The 25687-nt window shown below is 42.5% G+C and overlaps 1 protein-coding gene across 2 annotated transcripts in view; it reads right to left on the bottom strand.

Moving 5' to 3' along the window:
- npc1 (Niemann-Pick disease, type C1) overlaps nucleotides 1-25687 on the bottom strand; it is a 76427-nt gene that overhangs the window by 19564 nt on the left and 31176 nt on the right. For both annotated transcript variants that reach the window (XM_060906409.1, XM_060906410.1), the window contains 13 exons: nucleotides 24221-24470; nucleotides 23967-24052; nucleotides 23491-23858; nucleotides 23177-23403; nucleotides 16260-16360; nucleotides 14805-14907; nucleotides 14513-14702; nucleotides 14245-14427; nucleotides 8801-8915; nucleotides 7096-7223; nucleotides 4310-4444; nucleotides 4109-4198; nucleotides 3836-4026 (listed from right to left, as the gene is read on the bottom strand). In XM_060906409.1, the coding sequence (XP_060762392.1) occupies nucleotides 3836-4026; nucleotides 4109-4198; nucleotides 4310-4444; nucleotides 7096-7223; nucleotides 8801-8915; nucleotides 14245-14427; nucleotides 14513-14702; nucleotides 14805-14907; nucleotides 16260-16360; nucleotides 23177-23403; nucleotides 23491-23858; nucleotides 23967-24052; nucleotides 24221-24470 (2167 nt within the window). The remainder of the gene's footprint in view (nucleotides 1-3835; nucleotides 4027-4108; nucleotides 4199-4309; nucleotides 4445-7095; nucleotides 7224-8800; nucleotides 8916-14244; nucleotides 14428-14512; nucleotides 14703-14804; nucleotides 14908-16259; nucleotides 16361-23176; nucleotides 23404-23490; nucleotides 23859-23966; nucleotides 24053-24220; nucleotides 24471-25687) is intronic.

Here is a 25687-nt window from a genome sequence, read left to right as displayed (position 1 = left end):
AGCCAGTTTTTAGAAAAGGTCCCCATCTGCCTGAGGGTTTTCTGAAATAAAAATAATTAATTGAAAACGCCTATGAAAAATTCAATCTCAGCTTCTGAAGCACATAAAGACATGAAATAAGTTGCATTTAAAAGATAAAATTATCTGCTTTTATTGGATCATGCTCATTCAGCATTAACACTAACACATTTGTTAACACATAGATGAGTCTTGAAAATAATGACAAATCAACAATGTCGCGTTATGCAACAACCGGCGCTAGGGGCAATGTTGCGTGATGCAGCATCCGGCGTCAATGGGTTAAGGGAATGCGATGTAGTCGACTGTTTATCATGTCCCGGATCAAGCCGCCATTTTTCCACAAATTTGCAGAATTTTTGCCAAATTCTGAATATTCACATCAAAGATTTAGTTTTATCTGTATTATTTCTTTCATCATTTTATTTCAAATTAAAACCGACGTCACCATTCAACACCGTATAGTTTATTGACTGAGTATATTTAGTGGGGTTCCCCTACAGTACCCAGTTTCTGAGACAGACCCATATACAAATTACATAATCTGATCAAAGCCAAGCCAACAAGGAGCAAAAAGGTCAGTTTTGATTTCAGGCTGGTCTTTAAAAGACAGTTTGGATCAGTTTGTAATATATTTGTACCCACCTTGCTTTAAAAGTATTTAAAAACACATTGATCGTAATAATTAGAGATTCATAAGTGAAGCCAAAATGTCCGAGTGCCTGGCTGCAGTACGATTTCTAACCTCGCCCACTTCACATTAAGTTACAATTTTTATACGTCCTTTTCACCTTGATCCAGGACCTCCCTCAAAGATTTTACTTACGATAAAATGTGTTTCACAGAACACAAGTTGTTTGAGGAGAACTATAAGGGCGTGGCTGAAAAGAGAACTGACAGTTTTGGGTTGGGCTTTTTGGACACACACACACGACAGCTTTGTTGCAGAACACGCAAAGTTATATCTTATTCTGCTTTAAACGGCTCTAACACACCCTCAGGGCAGAATTCTTTGCAGTTTTTCTATCATGTTGATTATTCATGGTAAGCTGGTCACACCACACCACTTTAAACGAGTACATAAATGGCACACTTCTCCATTCAGATGAATAACTTCCTGTACGTGACAGAGTTAGACGAGTATCACGGACAGCAGCGATTTTTTTCTCCCCCTCAAAACGACATCGGTTTAACAGCTATTCCACAAACTCGAGTCGTACACGAGCTGATAGTTGTCTATAATCCGCGTACGACGAGATTGAGTGGAATGACGGTTTTATTCTACCCACATTCACTGGATTTTGAGAAAAGGAGCATTTTTATGTTTTGCAAATTCGATGAACAAAAACTTCATACGACACATCCGACAAATTCATTTCTGCTTCGACGGACTTCTTAAAAACCTAATCGATGGCTGCATGAATTGACTTCAGTGGGTTTTTTGTAGAAAGTGTCGTTTTGCTGTCGTGCCGAGGTATAGAATAGCTTTAGACATTTATTTAATTCTTCCTCGGACATTTCAGTGATGTGATTTTCAAACTTCTTGGAGCTTTTGAACCAGTCTTTTTAAAAAAAAAAAAAAAAACCCACAAATTTTAATGGTTAGAGATGAAGAATGTAAAAAAAAAAAAAAAAAAAAAAAACCCACAGCAAAATGAAAGGAGCAATTTGTGAAAAATGCTATTATAATAATTATTGGGGGGGGGATATAATAATAATAATAATAAACATAAACTTAACATTAAATACTTTCATTCCATATTTTGTTGCTTTTTTTTTGGTATTTTTTGGGGTTTTGTTTTCGAGTCGAGTTTTTATTTTGTCCTCGGTTGGTTCAGCAAAACGTGCTGCCATTTTGTTTTTCTCTCCTCACGGTAGGTATACGAGCTGATATCTTAGTACTAGAGTAGCCAATCAATCAGACTGCACGATTGCTCATATCCAGTGCGTATGGATAGAATAATTTCAGTTGATACCTTACGTTAGATACTTACACTTTTTTTTTTTTTAAAGATTTTTTTGGGCTTTTTTCACCTTTATTGGATAGGACAGTGTAGAGACAGCGGGAGAGAGAGACGGGGAGGGATCGGGAAATGACCTCGGGCCGGGTCCCCGGATTTATGGTATGGCGCCTTATCCACCTGAGCCACGACGCCCCCAGATACTTACACAATTGTTACCTTGATTTAAAGGAGTACGCCACCCCCAAGTGAAATGGAGTCAGTCCCTGCAGTCCCTAGAGTTGGATGAGTGAGCCAAAGCGTTTTGTAGCCGACCCAGCCATTGTCCTGATCTATAAACGTCCCGGTTAGCTTTAGCTTAGCGTAGTCGCTGTAATCCGGCGTGTCCAGCTAGCATTGTCGTTGCAAAAGTGAATCAAATAACTCAAGATTTTTTATAATTATTTCTCATGACCTGTACATTCACATCGAGTACACATATCAATGCAAATTAACACGAAGGGATTTACTAGACCAATTTATATCTGGAACTATTTTCAGCCGCAGCACAGGCAAAGCACCGCTGCAGGCGCAAAGACACCACGCAGCACCACAACTTCCGTCAATACACCAGTGTTACCAGGGAAACCAGCGTTTTCAGGTGCTGCGTGGTGTCTTTGCGCCTGCAGCGGTGCTTTGCCTGTGCTGTGGCTGAAAATAGTTCCAGATATAAATTGGTCTAGTAAATCCCTTCGTGTTAATTTGCATTGATATGTGTACTCGATGTGAATGTGCAGGTCATGAGAAATAATTATAAAAAATCTTGAGTTATTTGATTCACTTTTGCAACGACAATGCTAGCTGGACACGCCGGATTACAGCGACTACGCTAAGCTAAAGCTAACCGGGACGTTTCCAGATCAGGACAATGGCTGGGTCGGCTACAAAACGCTTTGGCTCACTCATCCAACTCTAGGGACTGCAGGAACTGACTCAATTTCACTTGGGGGTGGCGTACTCCTTTAAAAAAAAAAAAAATCATAGATATCCGCTAGCTCGCTAAAGGTAGCTCAGTCCGTCATAACTCAAGCTGTACATCACCAATATGGGCGCGCGCGTGTGTGAGAGGTGGACTCACTGATCGATCTGCTACATCTACTGCTTATCCTCCGAGTCTAAGGTTTCTAGGCTCAAATTTTTGCAGAATAGTGACTCCCATTTTGGAGAAAAAAAAAAAAAACTTCCCGAAACAATAGTTGTTCACGGCACCATAACGTCCAGCATGGTGGCTTCATTTTTATGAAGAAATCAACACAAACACAGAGCTGAGTCAATGAAAGACGGGGGATGAGTACAGCTGAAGATGACCAGGTGTAATTTCAAAACAGCTTAATAAAAACATGTCATGAGACGGTGGGGAAATGAAACTTGCACTCGTGTCTCTTTTATGGTCACGAACACATTGTACAGACTTTGGTTGCACAGCAATCAGGACCAAATTATTATTGTAAAGGTTCATAAAAGTATAGTGGCGCTGGATTCCTGACGGTGTTACTAAGAGACAAAAATCAGCGTTTTATTCACCACTAATGCAACGGATGTGGATTGAAATGCTTGTTAAAAAGTGGAAGTGGTGTAACTGCCATGTCTTAAATTAAAAAAAAAAAAAGCTTTAGCACATCCGGTGTGGTTAGGTCTTTATAAACCACATCATTTAAGGAAAGCGTGTGATAATTTACCTATGCAGGTGGCAAACGCTAAAACTAAACCCGGCACGAGGACATCTCGGCTGATCCGCTCACTACTTGCGTGTGTTTAAATCTCGTGCTGTGTGTTATAACCTCATGATTAAGCACTGAAGAGTCAGGGTCACTTACTAGTTACTAATAAGTGACGCGGTGTAGATTTGCTGAACGAGAGAGTCATTGTTGCAGCCCACACCACCACACACTTGGTTCTGTCCCTCTGAGGTGCGGTAATCGTGACCCTCCTTCACCACGAAGTAGACGGGAGGGCCCGTGTGCAGGTACTCCGTCAGGTTCCTGAAGTAGTCCAACACAAAGGAGTCCTGCAAAACAGCAGCGTGTGTTTCACTCCTTCCCAGAGAACTGCAAACCGTGCGATATTTGTCCTATCATGATCAGACTCACATCAGGCATGGACAGCTGTTGGTCCAGTCCAATGTCTACTTTATTAGTGACCGCTATGCTGAACGAGAGCATTCCCACAAACACGGCGACCTTGAAAACATGAAGCAGGTCTTACTGACACACTCGCAGCTTTTCGTATAAAAATAAACCTTTATTACATGAAGTACAAAATTATCCTGCTGATCAACACCATAGACTTACCACCAGAGGGCGCACCCACTCCTTCAGAATAAAGGGTGCGTATATTTTCTTAAAAAAGCGATAGAGGATGGCATCAGAGTTCGCTTCTTCCCTGTCAGACAGCTTGATGCAGCACAGGATGTCCCACCGATTTCTCTGAAAGACAAACATATAAATTAAGCTTTTTTTAATTAAAAATAGCAGCCCTCACTTACCATTTTGGAAAAAGAACCACAAATCCGTGATTAAAGTAAAAGTATCAGACCGTTTTGCAGAGTTCAAAAGCCGAACACCGCGATCAAAGTCCCAGAGACGGCTGACGTCAGCACAGGTCACGCATCGTCATGATGGTACAAAAAAAAGTCAAGTAAACCCGTGACTGCTCAGAAATTTGGCAGCAATCCAATCAAAACCAAAATCTGGTATGTCACGAGTCACTCTATCGTATCGACACGACCAGACACGCTTCTTACGTGTGCAACTTACTCACTCGATTAACTCAACTTCTGTTCTGAATACACCAAGGATTTGAGAAAAAAAAAGAGCATAAAAATGCTACGCAAAAAGAAATTGCTTCAAACATGCTGAAAAAACTTTTTGAAGATCAAAACCTTCATTTGCTCTTGACTATAAATAAAAGAAATCCCGCACATTTTTCTCCCCTTTATCAAGGCGGCTACATTTCTATACTGAAATCACTCACTATGTTTACACGCACAAAATATTCCGATTTTTGCTCTTAGCGTTAAAGTGCATATCACGGGTAAATTCAGGAGCGAGATCAATGCAATTCTCCTATTTTATATTAAACTTTGGTCAAATATCTGTAACATTTTGTGCAATTTTTTTACCTTGCGCAATACCAGAAAAATTCAGTTGAAATCAAGCCGTTTGAGGTGAATTGGTCCGCCTCTGAAAAAACGTGGCATTTGGATTTCCCGACAAACACTGATTTTCGTGACGTCGCGTGCGGGACGCCTCCTTCTGAATCCTACGCCAGCGCTGGTTTGTTTGAGAAAACGACCTGGTGGGTTTCTGCAAATTTCTTCAACGTTATCACGTAATTATTAAAATGGTTAACAGATGTATCGTAGGAGGGTGTAGCAACACCAATCTTGATGGGATTAGTACTCATCGTTTCCCAAAAGACCGGACAATGAGAGAGAAATGGGAGCGCTTGGTGTACACAGGCTGTGCACTGAAACCGTGCAAAGCTCGCGCGGCCTGCTGGCGCTTCCGCAGGTGACGTCACGAATCTGGCTCCAGACTCCCTTGGGATTTTTCCAGACGTGTTTTGTTATTTTATTTTTTTCTGCTGTAGACAGATGGCCTTGTGCAAAATTACCCTTCTGGAGGAGTGTGTAAAGGGACAGACTTTCAGATAAAAAATAAAAAATTGGTCCAGAATATGCACTTAAATCTGAAAGGCAGTACAGCTTTAAAGTGTAGATCATATATACATTTTTTTTTTTTTTAGTGGACTGAAAATACAGAATTCGAATCACAGACTTCCAATTTTATTAGTCCCCCCCCCCCCCCCGAATAGAACAATTTATTAATTTATCTCCACGTGGCCCTAAACTCTCCGCTATTTTTTCCTGCTTCACCATGACACAATACAAGATACTACGCCATGCATGACGTGGTGGGCTTTCCCCGTTCATGCAAGGCATTGTGGGATACAAATTTGAAACAGGAGAGAAAAATGGAGGACGCGAGTGTGCAAATGAAACGTGAAAGAGCGACTACAGTAACGGAAAGAAAGCGAGAAGAAAAGACGTTATGTTATATACGAAGGAAAGGAAACGCAGGACCAAACTAATAAATATCGGGGCTCAGCGAGCACCTCGGTGTGATCAGCTGTTCGTTTAGCGACAGAATGATGGAACAGTCAGTGCATGGTCAAAGGTAATCCTGCGCATGCGCAACACACACACACGGACTTCCTCTGTCTGCTTGACTGTGTGACGCGAGCGATTTCATGCACATTATTTGCTTTAATCCCCTCAAATTAAAGAACTTCCCAGCCACAGAACAGAATGGCCTGGGTTTTTAAGATATTACAGAAATAAAAACAAATCGCAATGACCAAATTTCAGAGGGAACTAAATTTCACCCATTTTATAAAATCGAACGGCCGTCTACTTTTAATTGGTTTGTGTACAAACACACAGATGACCGTAAACAGGCTCCATTGAGACAATGTACATTCTAAATGCGCCGTGTACACGCTCAGAAATTGCTCCTATTTAACAATCATTCGCCGAAGATATAAAATACACAGGTGATTTATTTTTTTTTAAAATAATTTCAAGCTTCAAAAGCAGCATGTAAATGTAACTTTGCGGCGCAGACCTGTCACTTCTCTACACCGACTCATAAAATACTTTGTTTAGAAATCGATAAAATAAATCCCAACTCCACCTTACGTTTGAATAGTTTTAAACCAAACTTCATAGCATCTTTAGTGCTTTTATTTTAGGAACAGCATTTTCTTTCACCATTTGTAATTCTTCCTCACTTACGGTGACGAAGTGATCGGCCGCCATTTTGCCGAGTCGCTCGAGCTGATAATCGAGAAATGGTCTGAATCTCTCGACCAATCAGTGCGCGCGATTTCCTATAAAAATCACCTGCATATTTATACTAAAACCTGAAGACCAGCATATCCTAGAGGTCTTAAACAGAAAATGCTAAATTTGGAGTATACCGTTTACATGACTCATATCAAATTGCAAAATATTTTCATATTTGGAATGATAATGGAATATGAATGTGCATGTAAACGTACTGAATGAGACGCTCACCTCTTGCCTCTTGATGTCCAGACCAAGCAGGGAGACAAAGCAGCTGATCTGCAACAGGAAGTCAATCAAGACAGCCAAGCCAGCAAAGAGCGAGAACGTCCGCACGGCCGGCATATAGGAGAGCGCTCCTAGAGAGAGAGAGAGAAAGAGAGAGAAACTGGAGTCAGCTAACATCCTACAAAAATTACATCATTTTTGTAATTCAGATCTTCCATTTTACCAAATTGCATAATCCTGATCAATAAATCTATTCCTACCCTACACCATGCGTTCTGTTTTGTAGAAAATAAAAGCACATCTTTAAAATAAGAACTAAAGTCATTTTTAAACTCACTTTATTTCTTAATTCAATTACGTTTTCGGTTTTAGTAACCTCATATCATGACTCATATTGGCAACTAATTGCAATTAAATATTATACTTATCGGCCTATTCGGTTTTTAGCCGTGTTGAATTTAGTTCGTTTGGTCCACGGCAGGCGTCGCTTATCCGCGCAATCTTCATGAGACTTGTGCAAGACTTCGAAACGTGAAGAAGTGTCAGTGGTGCCATTTTGAAAACTGTTTCCCAAACGAAGTATTGCACAAAAACGAGTTTAAATGACGATTACTGCCGACTTTTTTCAAACTTTCCTGATCGCTATCGAAACAAACAAAACTTCCGGCTTGATTACATCAGCATTCGAAAGAGGGTGCACGCGTCTTTTGACAACCTGTGTCTGAAATCGTTCCGGACGCCATTTTGTAGTGCTGTCCGAAACCGTAGTGAGGATTATTTACACCCTATATAGTGCACTCAAAGTATCCCACAGTGCATCACGAAAAGTAGTGTACAACTGATGGTCACTAACCAAAGCGATATATCCCATCATGCATTGCAATCACGCTGAAAGAAATCAAATAAAAAAAAAGTCTCAAGTTTGATTTAATAAAAGGCAGCGGCAAAAAAGAAAGTATTCAGCCTTGATTTAAAAGAACTGAAAGCTGCAGGGACTTTGTATTGATTAATGTTGGAAATGCGCCCAGTATAATATGGATTTATCACAAAAAAAAAAAAAAAAACACACGCATGTATTTATTATTTTGAAAACCCACCAGCCGACTGATCTGGCACGTTTTAATTGTGCGACAGTAATGACGTAAATACCAGCGTGACGGAGTAGTGTCCGAAAGCGTTCTTATTTTACCAATGAGCCCAGTATATAGTCCTCTATCTAGTAATTCCCTACATAGTGAGTAGTGAACGAGCGAGCGATTTCATACACAGGGAACATTGGCAGACGTCGGTCACTTTGATTTCCGCTGTACGTTTTACTTCCGTCCTACGATGTCTCGCACAGGTCTCAACGAATCTCATTTACAGCCGTTGCTTTGACATATGGACTGATATATTACAGAGCGTATTTCAAACACTCAACTTGCTATAGCAGCGACAAAATAGTGACCAAACATGCATTCCGATATATTCCGATATGAGAGAAATAGAATTTTGATTTAAAAAAAAAAAAATTGCCTTCAGTTCCCCTTTAAACACTGATAAAGACTTTATAAACCTTATTATATTCTGGAATAAGAAATTAAATGAACCGAGAACGTAAACAACTTGCTTCATGACTCCAAACCCGTACACTTTATGCTACGTGTAACGCCCTGTGGACTCGACCTACGACGTCGACAGAAAACCTGCAGACGCTGGTGGTTCTGACCTAAGGAAAAAGCAACAGTCTCTGAGATGGAGGACAGGAACATGCTGGGTGCGACGTCTCCCAGGATACGGCCAATCTGCTGATGCAGCTCCTCGTGCTCCATCCGCTCATCTCTCTGTTTACAAAAAGACAGAGCAGACACGGGTTAACCAAGGGTCACAGCGCAGCATTCCTGCTTATGATTCATATACTGGTGTAATGCATTCCTCAAAGAGTTTAATAACATCTTATGATGTAGATCTGTCATCATGACGGTCACTTTTTTTTTTTGGCTTCATAATGGGAATAAACAGAACATAATTACAACCAAACTTTAATTTCTTGCCTCGTGATTGAGTTTAAGGCCAAAATGTTAGTTAATACGTTCTGGCGATGTTCCCTCCCACTTTCTTTCATCACACATTGAAAATGAACGTAGCGATCTATATTACCTAATGGATATACACTGCAACTCCGTTATAACAAACCTTTACAACAAATCAACACCTCACAATCTCAGCACTTGGAGGAGTACACAGCACCATTAGGACTGATTACAGTACCATGCACTTGTTTCAGATTAGAGCACAATCACAGCATGCGCTTATAAGGACTCTAAACAGACAGACTTGGCAGAGTATACGCACTGTACCCAGTGTCTCACATTACCAAGCCTTTGTACCTGTGTATTGTTTTACTGGTTTTGACTCGCTTTTGTGATCACCTCTGCCGTTCTGTTTGCGCCTCGCGTGACCATTGCCTGTTTCACGACCCTGCCTTCGTGTTACGTTTTTGAACCGTTTGCCTGCCTGTTTGTAAATAAACACTCCTGTAATTACATCAGGTCATTCGCCTGCCATGCGCTCCTCTTCCTACCAAACAAGTAATCAAGTCTGCAGTCAAGTTAACAAGATGCGTTAATGCCATAAAACAAAAGGGGTGTTCTTCTCGGAAGAAGAAATTCATGATCAGAAGAACGTGCCTATAAATTTCGCATACAACACGAGTATCTGGTGTATTTCAGTATTATGAACTTTTTGGTATAACAAACTATTTGGACGTCCCTCAAGGAGTTCATTATAGCGGGATTGCAGGGTATAAATGGATCGCGTCAGTAGCCAAGAAGAATTGGAACCGTGAAAAGGAAATGAAATGCGTAGATAAAGAAAAACGACACCGGTATTCATGAAAGCAGCCGAGCTTTACAACGGAGGAACAAAAACAAGCTGCTTTACAAAACACTGTACACGACACCAGTTACAAGTTGCACAACTTCCATGTTTGCTTCACCAGTCACTCCGCTAATAAAAAGTTTGACGTGATGTATTGCAAAATTGCCAATTACTTTCAAATCACTATTCTTCTCCGTGCTCTCACGGAAGGCGGTCGCATTTCTCTGCTCTCCTCTCCTTTTTTTCCTGCTTGTGCTTTTGTTTCGTCTCGTCTGCCTATACTTTTTTTTTTTGAGAGACTCTCTCCGCATTGAATTTCTAAACTAAAAAAGCATGGATTTGATAAACTGGTCTCCTAACGAAATTGACACAGTTTCTGGGTTCGGGGGAACCCACCTGTCCTGCCAGAACGTCTGTGGAGGACGTTGAAGATATCTACCTATTCGAAACCATGATTACCAGACTTTTGCTGATTGGATTAGGCATTGCCCTGGTATATCGAGGAAATCAGACAATGGTGACAGCTGTTCAAAGCCCCACAAAGCTGCCCGATATGATTGAGCGGTGGGCAAAGCTGTCGGCACTCAGACTGTGGCAGAACTTGAACCACAACATGGTTGTCATCTTGGAGACGCTTTCGGCTTTGCAAGGAATAAGCATTTCGGAGACCAAGTGGAATTGAATTGAACAGAAATGGACAGATATGGACGAGTGGTGTGGACGTGTAAAGACTGAATCTGTTCGAAAGACCAATCAATCTCTATCTTATCGACATTCAGCTCCCTGAACAGCACCAGCCTCGATCAAGGCTGTTGCTGGGGAAACATTTCCCCCAGAAGGTCACTGCTGGGAGACACACTCGCATTCTTCGCATTCCTTTCCCAATTTTCCGCAGTCGCAGTTTTTCACCCCCAGTGTGACAACTGGGTGCGTGACCAGCGCCGCTTGCATGGCTGCAGGAGCGGATGGCTGCTTGCTTGCGCTGGGTTACCTCTACCTCCTCTCCTCCTACCCCCACCCCTGACTGCCCCCTCCCCCAAGTCCCATGTTTTAAAGTGTACTCGTTATTGTGTGCTTGTGCGGAGGTTTTTAAATGCTCCCACACTGTACTCCTGATAGGAGCATAGTGTGTGTGTGGGGGGGGGATTGTTCTTTTTTTCCCCTCATCTTTCCTCATGTTACTACTGTGTTTCTTTTTCTTTTCTTTTATCCCTGTCTTCCTGTCCTGTTCCCCCTCTGTAAGGACAGGTTGGTCAATTTCACTGGTAACAGTGATGATAAAGGGTTCATTCATTCATAAAATAAATAAATAAATAAATAAAACAAACCCCACCCCACCCAAAAAAAAAAAAAAGTGTGGCAGCGGGGGCGTGGCCAAGCAGCAGTCTGTGAATGGAGGGCGGGGTCGGGGAAGGTAAGTAGTCAAGTCATTCCATCTGCTGTCAATTAATGTGTGTGTATGTTACAGGGATGGAGCATAAAAGGAGAGAGCGAGCAGAGAAAAGGAGCTCTCTCCCCAACCACAATGCATGCGAGTGAGTGAAGGAGTAAGAAAGAAAGCTGAAAACTAAATAAAGTGGTTTGGCTAACATCAACTACTGTAGCAATTCCTGATGTGGGTGGAGCACAGAAGCACGGCAGGCGAGAGTTGATGTTAGCCAAACCACTTTATTTAGCTTTTCAGCTTGCTTGCTTTCTTCCTCACTCGCGTTGTGGTCAGGGAGAGAGAGCTCCTTTTCTCTGCTCTCTCCCTCCTTTTATGCTCCATCCCTGTAACTAATTGACAGCAGATGGAATGACTTAGCCACTTACCTTCCCCGACCCCACCCTCCATTCATAGACTGCTGCTTGGCCACACCCCTACTGCCACAGTGTGCTATGCCCTTTTTGTGCATGGGGACTTTTTCTTTCTCCAAAGTAAATGTAGTCTGTATAAAAAGGTTTCCGAGCTCTCCAGAAAATCCGAAGTAGCCAGCTAAAAAGTAGTTGGTGGTTAATGCTAACATGCTAGACAGGTCTGGGGCCATGCCCCTTCCCGAAAATTTAGAAATTTTCTGGGAACTCAAACTCTTGCGGTTACCAGAGGACACGCCCCCCCACTGTAATCCTAGCTATGTAATAGGCGAGAGGCCGAGGGCTACAGAAACGGAGATCGGCGCCGCCCTATGCACCATATGGCGCGGAAAGGACTTTAGCCTTTTTTTTTTTTTTTTTGGACATGCCTTCTGGTGCATTCACATTTCCCTGTAATATCAAATCAAAAGTCCTTCCCACACCATGTGGTGCATAGGGCGCCGCCGACCTCCGTTTCCGTAGCCCTCGGCCTCTCGCTTATTACATAGCTAGGGTTACAGTAGGGGGCGGGTCCTCTGGTAACCGCGAGAGTTTGACTCCCCACCCGCATCTGTATTGCAGCGTGCCTTGCCAGATGGCAGTAGTCACCGTTTTTATGATGGTCTTTGATATGACTCGACTGCGAGTAGCAATCGCGATCTCCCAACTGAGAGGCGGACACGCTAACCACTACGCCAACTCGCGGTTCCCTGTAATATACTTGCAGAAAAATATGCACATCCCTCTAGCTGTGTGCGCGTGCTTTTTCTTAATTACCCTCTATGGAGCACTTGCATGTGACGTCACAGCCGATCCAGATTGTGACAGACGCCATCTTGTCGGTCAAACGCCATATTTCCGCCTTCTACCTTTTCTTCTGGAAAACCCTACTATATACAATTCTACTACAACGGCTGCGGCTACAAGCTCTCCCTACCTGTGCACGTTTTGTGTGTGTATTTTTGCGTGTTGTTCGTCTGTACTGGACTTCAATATCCACTACAACCGTATGGACTTACTGGACATTGGTTTCCAGCAGAAAATGACGGTTTGTAGCGATTTCCATCGCATGCACATCATTCCGGACGAGATAGCGAGACCAGCGGGGTCTCCGTGGATTGTTATCGGAAGCAAAGCGAAGGAGGCGGCGTCGAGAGAGGAAGCAAAACTGAGACTGCAGAACCGGCCTGTTGACTAAGCTCAGAAAACAGCCACTCAAATCTCCACTGCCAAGCCTCTACCTCTCCAACGCCAGATCCATGTAAACAAGACGGATGATTTGGAATTACATTATTCTATTCTATAATCGGCTGGTCAGTGCTATACTCAATACTTAAGTGACTTACCCGTCCAATGAGGATTGTTATTTTCTTGTTTACAAGATGCCACATCTGAGTCACTGACAAATCCTGAATTTCTGTAAAGATAACTGTGCAGAGATTTATAAGCACGCAGTGCTTCACCACTGAACAGCGAGGGAAAGTTGATGAGGTAATTATACACGTCCGGGTATTCCGCTGGCAGTTCAAAATCCACTGACACGGTCGTGAAAACTCCGTCCGGTAAGCCATAAGGGTCACTAATCTGTAGATCGTTTATTTTAGACATGTATCTAGTTATCTGTTCATTAGAAAAATGAGCCGTGTAGTCCGTCGGTTGAAATTGATCCATTCTGTACACCAGTATTCAGCGGTGTTTTTTTACCGACAAGATGGCGGCTGTGTATTTTCCGGTCACGTGACTGCAAGATCTCTATAGCACGCTGCCTGGCTCTGTAACATAACGACATACGCTACGGCGTGGTCACGTGGTCCGGCTCAGCCAATCAGAGCGTGAGAATCGATCAACAAATATGGCGTCGCTTCCGGTCATGCTAGACCTGAATCGGAGACAATTCCGTCGTGGAATAATTGGACTTGCAGTAAATTATAGGAAACGGAGACGATATTTAACAACATGTATCACTTGAACATTGAAAGGCAAGTTTTGCTTCGTGTTTTTTCCTCCCGGGATCGAGTAGCTGGCGCAGACTGTGTGTAGGCAGAGAAAACCACCAGGCAGGCACCAGCACTTGTGGACATCTCTGGGGTTAATATTTTGACCAGATTGATTATTCGTGTTAAAATCCTGCATTCAGGGAAAACTCCCCACTCTTTCAAAACACACAGGAGGAGAAAAGGAAGGGAAAGGGAACACAAAAAAACCACAACACCCACTGAACCGTTGTAGAATTTCAGGTTAGTGATTATCGCGACAGGACTTCCCTTAAACTTCAAAAGAACCACATTAAAACAAACATTACTGTGGCTAGACAAAAAAATAAGAAGAGAAACTCAAAGGCTGTGTGACAGACCGGTTGCATTTCTCTAAAACCCTTTCAGCTGCAAAAGCAGGAGGTTTTTTTTTTCCCACCTACCTGATAAATAAAACAAAATCAAATCCTATTTAACTGCTACCGACCTGGAAAGTCTGCACGATGATGAAGATATTGTCCACTCCCACAGCCAGCACGAGGAAGGGGATGACCTCGATGACTATGAGCGTGAGGGGAACCCCGATATAGCTGAAGATTCCCAGAGAGCAAGCGACGGAGCTCAGAACGATCAGGATGCCTGCGATACCCAGAGAGATCTTCGTGTCCACCTGAAAACAATCCAGACATCAAGATCGGCACGCAGCTGTTTGGGGAATCGTGTCAGAAAGCGTTGACGGTAGTCGTCCAACTCACCAGTAGGCTACGGAAGCTCCTGATGTGTCCGAGAGCCAGGGAGATGTAGACGAACATGGTGGCGTAGCTGATCAGTACGGTGGAGATATCGCTGTTGCTCTCCCGATCGATCTCGTCCTCGATGCTACGCTCCGAGTTGAAGGCGATGACGAGGTCAGGGTTGCTGTAGTTTTTCAAAAAGCTGACGAACCTGATGAAAAATAAAAGAGGAACCAAAAACGGTTAAAATGGGGATTGTGGTTGCGCCAGTGTCTTTTTTTTTTTTTTAATATTGTACTGTCAAAATGCTCACTCTCTTTCCCACGCGAGAGCTCTGCCCAGCTTTTCTGTGTCATTGAGGTAGTTAAGGACAGGGAAGGTGATCACGAGAGCAGTAGCGTTGTTGTACGCTGTTCCTAAAAAGGGGAAAATGTAAACAACAGTAAACAAGACACTACTGCATAGGTGGATAGAGTTTAACTACGAGTTTAAACCAGTTCACACACTGGGTAGTATCTCACTGGGCTGCGAAAGCCCGTGACTAGTTGGAGACACAACAATTGCAATAAAATGTGAATTAGCGACAATTTTCACTTGGAATCACACCGAATTGATATTCGCATATTTTACTGCAATTGTGTCTCCAACTAGTCGCAGCCCGGCTTTCCCTCGGCAGCCAGGGAAGTAAAGGAAGCCTCATGGAAACTAACTTGAGAAGGGTTCGCGACGGCTTTGCGACACATTTGCGGGTATTTTGAGAGAAATTGTGTCGCACTAATTTTTCTGAACATGTTCAAAATTTCAGCGATGAAGGAGCGACACTTTGCGCTAGAGCCCTGCACTCCCGCGGGACCCGACGCAAAGCAGTGCGGCGCGGGACAAATTTTGAAAGCTCATTGCGGGCGGGAGCGGTGATGAGCTGCAGTCCCGCTAACTAAAAACGTGTTAAATTAATAAATTATAAATTTTATTTTAATGTCCATCATATATAATTTGTGCTGGATATTTTATTTGGCATTAATAAAAACATTTTAAGATGCCTAAATTTGCGGACGCGGTCTAATCTCGTGTACGTTTCCGATTCCTTTCCGCTCTTCCGTGTTTGAGATCTCCGATCATGGCAGAAGAGCAGAGCTCCTCTAGTGAAGCTCACAATGGGCATCTCTGTAAAGCCTCAGCGGCGCATGCCGCCTGGCAACGCGCACCCTCGCTACGTGCGCTAGGTGAAGGATCGGTCAGTGGAGAGCTCAGCTAAGCTCAGCATGTTTAATTCCCCAAGCCAATGACAAGAACTTTCATGAGAAATAATGCGAACGTCTGCATCATGCGGGATTTGCGGGCAGGAGCGGGACAAAATATGGCAGGTGCGGGTGGGAGCGGGACTGAAAATCATAATTCTTTGCGGGAGTGGGACTGAAAATTCTGTCCCGCGCAGACCTCTACTTTGCGACTCATGCGAGGAAATTGAGAAGCCCTGCGAATGTTTCAAGGCAATTTTGAAACTCTCTCGCGAATTATGTTCGCAATTTCTCGCAGCCCAGTGAGATACTGGCTTATGGCTGCCCACTGCTGAGTGTGCGCGTGTTATATATATGCTTATCGCTCATGTGTGTGTATTCACTGCTTTAGATGGGTTAAATGCAGAGAGGAATTTCACAAATGTACATGTGACGAATAAAAGTAGTAGTAGTCGTTGTTCTACTATGAAAATCATCCAAAATTAAGAAAGATAAAAAGGAAAAAGACAAAAACAACAGCAGCTCCTGACCTTCGTAACCACCGAGAACCAGCCAGGGGAACACAGGACCTCCAAAGGTGCCCATGCAGGGGTCATGGAAATGCCCTGTATCATCCAGGGCTACTGGGGAACTAGAACAAGTGCAGGAGGTTGAAGAAAGGGCATAAATTATTACAGCACAGCTAATTAACATGAAAAGACGCCCACAGAACTCCATAAAACGTAAAAGAGGGGTAAAAATGACAACTGCACAGCTGAAAGAGCATCTCTTAAGCGTGATTCAGTGTGCCAGATTTTCCAGTAATGCAGCTCAGCCACTGCACCACCATCAGCTACCAGAGAGAGAGAGAGCACATGCAAGAGACACACCCACTAACCACAGTGCCTTTAAAAGGGTGCCATTACTTTTGTCACAGAAGAACGGCTAGTTGTGCCTTAATTCGTTTGAATAGATCCGTTTGGGATAAGTAATGACAGAATTTGACAAATTATAATTAAAACTTGGGCGTGTATTTGAAATGAACAGACATGACTGGAATTTGCACGTCCTGTAAAACCGTAGTGACTCATCCCCAATTATTCATGCGATTTGCACTCAAGGCTCACGTGAGCGAGTGTCCTTGTAAACAAATTTATACAAACTCAGGTGCTCGTGTACGATCCAAATGTTTTTGCAAACTGAAATTTCAAGAACGACGACATTTCTTGTGCAAGTGCTCCGAAACAAATACGTTTGCTCTTATTGAATAAAAAGTATTTTAAAGTACCTTTTCAAAAGCGCACATCCAAGATAATCTCTTCCTGAAGACGTGAGAAACTGTACCAGTTTAAAAAAAAATAATTTTTTTAATCACAACTGTCAATTTTCATGCTTTTTTTTTTTTTTTATTTTAAATTTTTGTTCAGGGCAGCAGGGCGCAACTTTTCCTCACTAAACGATGTTCTCCATCCCTTACTGCTCCAGATCTATAGGATACGGTGACCAGACGTCACAGGTCGACAGTAATGAAGTACATTTACTTGAGTACTGTACTTAAGTACACTTTGAGTGAGTATCTGTACTTTACCTGAGTATTTTTTTTTTTGGAAACTTAACTTTAACTTCACTACATTTGAAAGACAAAAACATCGTACTTTTCACTCCACTACATTTCTATCAAGGTCCTCATTACTATGAAGCGGCTTTCAAAGTGGATGTTTTTTCTTTTCTTTTTTTAAAACGTGATTGATTTTTTCCCAGGTGACGCTGAGAGCCGATCAGTAATCACTAGGGTCACGTCACGTCATAGACTGTACAAAATCAAGCTCAATTATTTCTCCGCAGCGTTATTTAACACGATCAGTTGATGGCAGAATGGAAGGAGGCGGTTCTTCTGGAGAACGCACGCGCTCATGGCTTTACCTGGAACCCTTGTTTCAGTTTTCTGAAAGGGTTAAAGATTCGTTTCGTTTTAAACGTTTGCCAAAAATGAACCGCATCACGGCCTACAAAAACTCGCCGTCCGACCTGCGGAAGCATATCGAGGGATATAAACGTTTTATTCCAAGAGGAAGCTTGCAACGAAGTTGTCTGTGCTTTTAGAGCTAGCGATAACCTTGCAAACGTTGCTATGCAGTCTGGTTAGTCACATGACTTTCTATGGATTTTCCAACCAAGTTGCCGTAGCCTTGTCCACGGCTAACGTTTACACATAGCTAGTTAACTTGGACACTGTTAGTTAGCATGTCAAAACAGAGTTACGCTAACATGAATAACGTTAACTTATCTGAAGTCCTTTCAGTAATGTGTTTTAGCATAATCTTACCAAATAAAGTGTAGAAATATTTCTTTTCTAGTAACATTAGCTACCCAATACGATTTTGAGTTTAAAAAGAGTTTGCTAGCATGTCAGGTGGAGCTTCACTGACTAGCTAGCTTAATGTTAAACCACCATGATGACGCAGCATGCGTTCATTTTGAGAATTCACATTTCTGTCTTTGGTAACGGCGTTAGGTTTTGTAAGCGTTGTGGCAATAATACAACGATGCGTTGACAGAAAATGCACTTTTAATACTCAAGTATTTTTAAAAGCAAGTACTTTAGTACTTTAACTTGTATTGGAGTAACATTTGACCAATGGGATCTGTACTTTGTCCACCTCTGCCAGACGTCCTGGTTTGTAACAGCTAGCGCAAATTACTGACTTTAGTCACAGTCTCAAGTTATTATTATTACCATCATCAGTCCTCTCGATATATTTCTGAGAAAGGGGCAAGTAAGAAAGTAGTAGGCAGAGGTTAAGCCTGGGATCCCAGCAGTAATTTTGGAAAAAAAAAAAAGAAAAGAGGAATGTAAAGCCTAGGTCACAACCAGACATACGATTTTTTGGCGTTTCCCAAATTGCTGCGTTTTTTTTTTTTTGTTCGTGGAGAAAGACGCACGTTGGCTGCAAGTTTGTCTTGCAACCTGAAAAAAAACGTAAGCACCCGTAGTGTTTGTTTGACATGACAAAGAACCTCTGCGGCCGGTCTACAGCCAGTCTACGGCTCGAAAATCAGCACGTTACACGCACGCCCTCTGTGCGTTTTTTGCACGTAGACTGGCCGTAGGAGCACATATGGCCAGTTGTGACCGAGGTTTAAGAAAGCATCAGCATGGGTCAAGGGGGCTGCAAGCCCTTTGTGGGGTGCCCCTGCTGGGGGTATAGGGGCGAAGCCCCCTGTAGCTGTTGAGATTTAAAGATGCTATAGAACACTTTTTTTTACATAGATTTAACAATAATGTGTATCTATCCATTTGATGCCATATTTTGTAATCTATGACATAAGTGGCAAAAAAAGTATAAAAATTAGACGAAAATGTAGCTTTGAATAATATACTTGCCTAAATATTCCACTGATTGTTATATTATAATAGCATCCATAGTTCATCTCATTTGTTTATTTTTGTTTCGAGTTAGTCAATACTAGTCTAATATAAGCCACATTCATTTTTCAAAAATCATGAATATGAGCAGAAATCAATGATTCAGTAATATTAGATATTTACATATGTACAGCAAACATTGGAGATATTTGATTTAAACCTCTCTCTTTTTGAAAGGTTTCACTGCAGAGGAGTTTAATGCTCTTTTTCTGGGGCGCAGTCTGTGATCTTTCCTCCAGTTTTCTCTGCTTTTGTTTCTCTCATCTTTCCTTCTGCTTTTTCTGATGTTCCTGCAGTGCTCTTTTGGATCGTTTCTTGGCTACTCTGTTCGCATGAGCTTTTGTTTCAAGTTCTGTATTCACCACATTCATTAATCTCTTCTTGGATTCAACTTCCTCTCTGGCTAAGCGCAGCTACGCTTTCCACGACATATTGAATTAAGTTCAACGCATTAGAAACAAAAGCACGAACGGAGTTAGAACACGTTTTCTAGCAAATGGGCGCAGCCGTATTGTTTTCTCGTTCTATCGCGTACAGTCTCGCGGTATTTACATCAATTTAACTCCTGAGTGTTCCCGAATGTCAACGAGAACAAACGAAGCCGACGAAAACGTCGCTAAACAAGCAAACCAAATCAGAACGTATTCTGCTGGTCATTTTACTTAAACACATTTTTAATGGATATACAAGAGATTTAAACCCCCCCCACACACACACACACCACCTTCGCTAGAAAAATAGCGGAATTCCGCTAAATAGCGGACGTCTGGGATCCACGTTAAGCGCAAGCTGAGCGGAGGTTGCGTTAGCCGCCACCGCGATGTATTTTTTAAAAAAAAGAGGGGGGTCCGTGGGTCCTCCCCCCGGAAAATTTTGAAAATGTAGATGTTAAATGGTGAATTCTGAGTGATCCTGAATGCAAAATTTTATTTTTATGAAGTATAAATTAAGAAGTAAAAACTTATGAATTTCAATTCTTTGAAAAACCACCGAGTAGCTGGCAATGGAGCGTTTGTAGGCGGCAAAGTCGCCGGTTGCCGGCAGTTATTGAGAGGACTGCAGCAGCATCATCATCATGGTTAATAAATGAGCGATGCTGTCTTTCAGAGGGCACTTATTTATCGACATAGTAACTGAAAGCAAAAGGTAGGAGTTTGAAAAAAAGTGCATTAGGAAAGATCAGGGTTTTTTAAAATCATGTTCAGTATCGTCTAGGTCAGGGCTTTTCAAAGTGTGGGGCACGCCAGAGTTCTTCGGGGGGGGGGGCACAACGTGAGGAAACACAAACCAGAATAAGTTACTATTGCGGACATTTAGCGAACTTCAGCTAGCCTTTACCAGAGACAAAATGGATCGATTTTTAGTACCTAAAGCTACAGTGAGTGAGGAGACAGAGTCTGGGCCAAGCAAAAAAACAGAGCCTCCAGGATTTCGTGATGCTGCGATTTGCAACTTCAACGCAAATTCAACCAATCCCCGCGAATTCAGGGCTGTGTTGCAATTACATCCAATCACCGCAACCTTCCCGCAAATTTGACCAATCGTTGGCGTCGTCTTGAGGTGACGTCGACAAACTACCTTCCGCCTTATTTCCGTGTATACGTTCAAGAGAAGCAGCATGCGCGCAGTGTTGCCAGATTGGGCGGTTTTAAGTGCATTTTGGCGGGTTTTGAACATATTTTGGACTGGAAAACGTCAGCAGTATCTGGCAACACTGTGCGAGTCAGTGTTTATATAGGCTTAAATTCTGTTACTGAAAGTGTGTTATGTTTACAGTGAAGGACTGTGCGCACTTTACATTATTTTTTTTTACTTAATACAAGAAATTAATGGCTGCCAACATTTTTGCCAAAATGGTATTTTATTTTCCATCGTTTAGGCAGCTTCAGCATCATACTGTGAGATTCTGTTCTAATTGTTTTTTTTTCTTTTATGAAGCCTGAGCCATTTATTTTATTAGTTTATAATTGTTTCATTTAGTCTTCAGGAGAGACTGCCTGCACACAGTACTAGTATTAATAGTGTTTTTTTTTTCTTACATGAAAGCTGAGGCATTTATATTCAGGGCTTTGAACCAGAATTTTTTTCCTATTGGTTCGTTCCGAACAGAAACGGAATTTTAACGTTTCCGGTTTTGGGTTCCACCATTAAATAGACGTTCCCGAACCGGTTAGAACAAAAAAATTTCGTTCCCGGAACGGTTAATTACGTTCCCTGTCAGCTGTTTAACAAATGGCTATAAAATTATGTCTCTGTCTCATCCAGCTTAAGCCAAATGTAGGCTAATTCTATTACAACCTTCATTAAATAAGACAAGAAATAATTCAAAACAATTATTATTTCAAATGTTGGCGATTTGGATTCTCAGTACGTCTTCCCATCTACACAAACAGAAAAAGTGCCAAAAATGAAAGAGAATTCGTTTAGTGTGTTACCAAAGGCTAGTCAGGCCCTATACAGGGCTACCGCATGACGTCACCGCGCCGCGAGATTTTGTTAGGTGCCATATTGGAAGACCAAGTACACATCTATGCAAGTACATACATACATACATAAAACAAACTACACCTGAAATGTAGCCAGGGCCGGTTCTGCCCTAATCTGGACCCGGGTGCAACATCGCGCAACCCCCCCCCCAAAAAAAACCACCAGTCTAAATCAGGACAACCATCACATAACTATAACTATAAACATTTTATATCAACTATTTTAACTAAATAGGCTATAATAAATACGCCTGCAGGCAGCCACGGCGGGCTGCCTCAGAAAAGTAACCATTTGTCCTACCTTAAAACTCGTTTTGCATTTTCTGCCTCCTTTTTTGTATTTTCGACCCTCCGTTTATTTTCTTTCCTTTTCTGAAAACCCGATTTGTGTCCAGACATTTTGTTCTGCTACGAACTAACTCGTCAGGTCTCGTCTCTCGAGCCCGCGATGATTCCCGTGGGAAGGGCAACAACTGATACATTTTTACAAACAGCCAATAGGGAGGTTGCATCGTTCAGGCTCTTCTTTGCTCAGACACTCATGGCTTTATTTGTAGGCTACGGAAACTTTGAGGAACGAAATAAAAACCGGTATTAACCGGTTACCATTATTTTTAATAAGCGTTTCTGTTCCGGAACATAAAGTTTCTGGTTTCGTTTCTGTTCCATGTGAAATAGAAAAAGTTCCTGGTTTTCGTTTTCGTTCCTTGAACCGGTTCAAAGCCCTGATATTATATTTTAAGGTAACTTCATGTTGTGCTGTGAGGTTCTGTGCACTTTAACTTTTGAACCAACAGGTGCATTTAGATAAGTAAAGCCTATTTTTCTGCATTTTTGTAGTCCTGGTAATCTTTTATATTGGTAAAGTTGTTTATAGGACCATTTCTCAGTGTCTGTTCTTTTAATCAATATTTTTTTTTTGGTAATAACTTAATATTTAACATATCACTCAATTTTAATCACAAAAAGAGAAAATCGCAACAATTTCTCGCAACTTTCACTTCCTCCCGCAATGTAATCGCAACAAAAACCTAAAAAACACCGCAACTTTTTTTTTGGAACCCCCTCCCCCCGCAACATCAGACATTTTAGCCCGCAACAATCACAAAAAAGGCTCGCGGAATCCTGGGGGGACTGAAAAAAGAAGGAAGTATGACCACGATTATTTAAAGTTTGGATTTTCATGGACTGGATCTGAAGATGCTCCACTGCCACAGTGTGTTGTCTGCCAAGAGGTGCTAGCTAACGATGCTATGAGATGTTTAAAATGTGTAAAACAAGATGTTTTAAAAAGAAAAAGCACAGATGTTTAAAATGTGTAAAAGAAAAAAATAAGTGTACAACCATTTTTTTTTTTTTTTTAAATACAAATGGAACATTAAGTATAGCAACAACAAAAATTGTAAGGGGGGGGCACTGTTTATTTGCTCTCTGAGGGGAGGCTGACTCTCCCACACTTTGAAAACCCCTGATCTTAGTTATTTGTACAAGAAAACATTTTTTTAAAAGGTGCACCTTTAAACATGCATTTACATTTTTTAAAAACCCAACATACCTTACGCAGTACATGAAGTGTGTGTGGTAATCGAAGTAGATGTAAAACTCATCACGGAAGATGTGGTCCAAGACTTCGTGGCTGTTCTGGAAGTAATTGAGCACACTCAGAATGGTGCAGTTGTTGTTGTAGGGAGCCAGAGGAGACATGCAGATGTCCTTCAGGGTCACCTTCGCGCCATTAAAGTCGGCCTCTATTTGCTCAATAGCGGTCTGGAGATCCAGAATCTTGGCGAGGGAAGAAAAGAAGGTGGTTAAGCATAAGCGAGCCAAGGATCTGTTATGAAAGGAACGTGCAGGATAAGGCTCCCTCACCTGATGGAGCAGAGATATGTTCAGAATGGGCGCGAAGGGGATATTGGGCCCGGTAGTGGACTCGAAGACAAACCAGTCGGTCCGTGGCGTCGTGATGATGAGCTGTTCGGTGCGGAAGAACGGGCCAAAGTGCTCGTCGAAGTACTGTTTCTCCAGCCTGCTGCGGCTGTGAGGGCCCGACCAAAGGTGCACCGGGTCGGTCGTGATCCGCATGTACTTCAGACCCATGCAGCAGACCACTACAAGCACGATGCTCACCAAGATCACCAGCAGGGGCCGGCGCACACAGAACGAGCCCCAACAGCTGAAGACATGACGGAGGAAATTCTCAAAGCGCTCGCCGAGAGACTCGCAACACGTCACGTTGCCTGGAATTCGCAATAAAACAAAGGAAATGTTTATTACCAAATGACAAGAATTCAGCATCACTGCTCTAAGATGTTAAATCATCTCTTGGATAGATCCAGGGTACTTACTGGATAACCTGATCGGGCCGCTGTTCAGCGAAAGAGCCTCGTTGCTGTCTTGGATGGGGCCGTATTCTGACGCGATGTCGCTTTTCCTAAAGACGGAGAAGAAACGAAGTGATTAAGGTGACGAACACATGGTCATCTGTTACCAGAAGACGACGAAGTGGTGCATTCTGAGTAGCCTTTCTCTGAAAGGAAATGAGATGCGATCCCGTTCGTCATTATGGCTCAGAGTGATCGGATCCCGTTCATGTTCTCACCTGAAGCACCGCGCTATAACCAGCATGCCGGCAAAGAGGAGAATAAAGGCTGCGTACGAGAGCCACATGATAAAACACATGGCGTCGATGCCCAAAATGATCCATGGAGGAGGGATGGGTGGAGGGACGGGTGAGGGCCCACAAGCTGCACTGCAGTCCTGACACGAACACGGTGCCGAGCCGTCGTCCAGAGACTCGGTGCAGCCGAACGTCTGGTTATTCATGAAGCTCATTCCAGAGGGCGGAACACCTGGACACGATCAACGAACAATTCAAAAGGATATCCAAACCACAGGGTTCATTATAGAACCGATTATTCTATCCACATTCACTGGATATGAGCAATCGCGCACTCTGTTTGCCTACCAGCTCATATACCGACGTTCAATGCATCTTTCTCTTTCAAAACCTTTTGTACTTAAAGCAAACCTGGCGGCCATGTTCGTCGCTAGTGCGGAAGTTTTACATCTACGACGTGTGACTTAACATCGTCTTGGCATCCATATTCACCACTGTATAGAGTGACGTAATACACACAGGATAAGCGATACGCGAACAATATCGCGTGCTATCAAACCAAATGAACGTAATCTGCTAGAAGGCAATGGAACACGTTTTTATTCCATTGAAAAAGGGTCCTGTATGTATAATACTTTATTCTAGCCACATTCACTGGATATGACTAATCGTGCGCTCTGATTGGCTACTCTACTACTAGGCTATCAGCTCATATACCGTCAGTAGAGAGAAGGAACGTGTTGCTGAACCAACCGAGGACGAAATAAACAAAAATCACTCAGCTCATAAACAAAACCCCAAAATTATCAAGTATTTAAAAAAAAAAAAAAAAAAGCTAAAAGAATAGGTTTTTTCCCCGCACAATATCTCCTGTTCCACACTCCAGACCAGTCAGTGGCAGGAATGCACCTTTAAGTTGGTTTGACAACCGCCAAACAAATCCTAAACAAAAAGAAGGAAACTCCAAACAATACCTCATCTCATTATCTCTAGCCGCTTTATCCTGTTCTACAGGGTCGCAGGCAAGCTGGAGCCTATCCCAGCTGACTACGGGCGAAAGGCGGGGTACACCCTGGACAAGTCGCCAGGTCATCACAGGTCTGACACATAGACACAGACAACCATTCACACTCACATTCACACCTACGGTCAATTTAGAGTCACCAGTTAACCTAACCTGCATGTCTTTGGACTGTGGGGGAAACCGGAGCACCCGGAGGAAACCCACGCGGACACGGGGAGAACATGCAAACTCCACACAGAAAGGCCCTCGCCGGCCCCGGGGCTCGAACCCAGGACCTTCTTGCTGTGAGGCGACAGCGCTAACCACTACACCACCGTACCGCCCCCAAACAATACCAAAAAAAAAAAAAAAAAAGGAATAAAGTATTTCATGGTAAGAATGTTTTTTTTTTAAAAGAATTATAGCATTTTTCACAAATTGCTCCA

This window comes from Neoarius graeffei, chromosome 23 (assembly GCF_027579695.1).
Source record: "Neoarius graeffei isolate fNeoGra1 chromosome 23, fNeoGra1.pri, whole genome shotgun sequence".
Lineage (NCBI taxonomy): Eukaryota > Metazoa > Chordata > Actinopteri > Siluriformes > Ariidae > Neoarius > Neoarius graeffei.
Note: the sequence above shows the minus strand (reverse complement) of the source record. Positions and strands in the feature narration are given on the sequence as shown.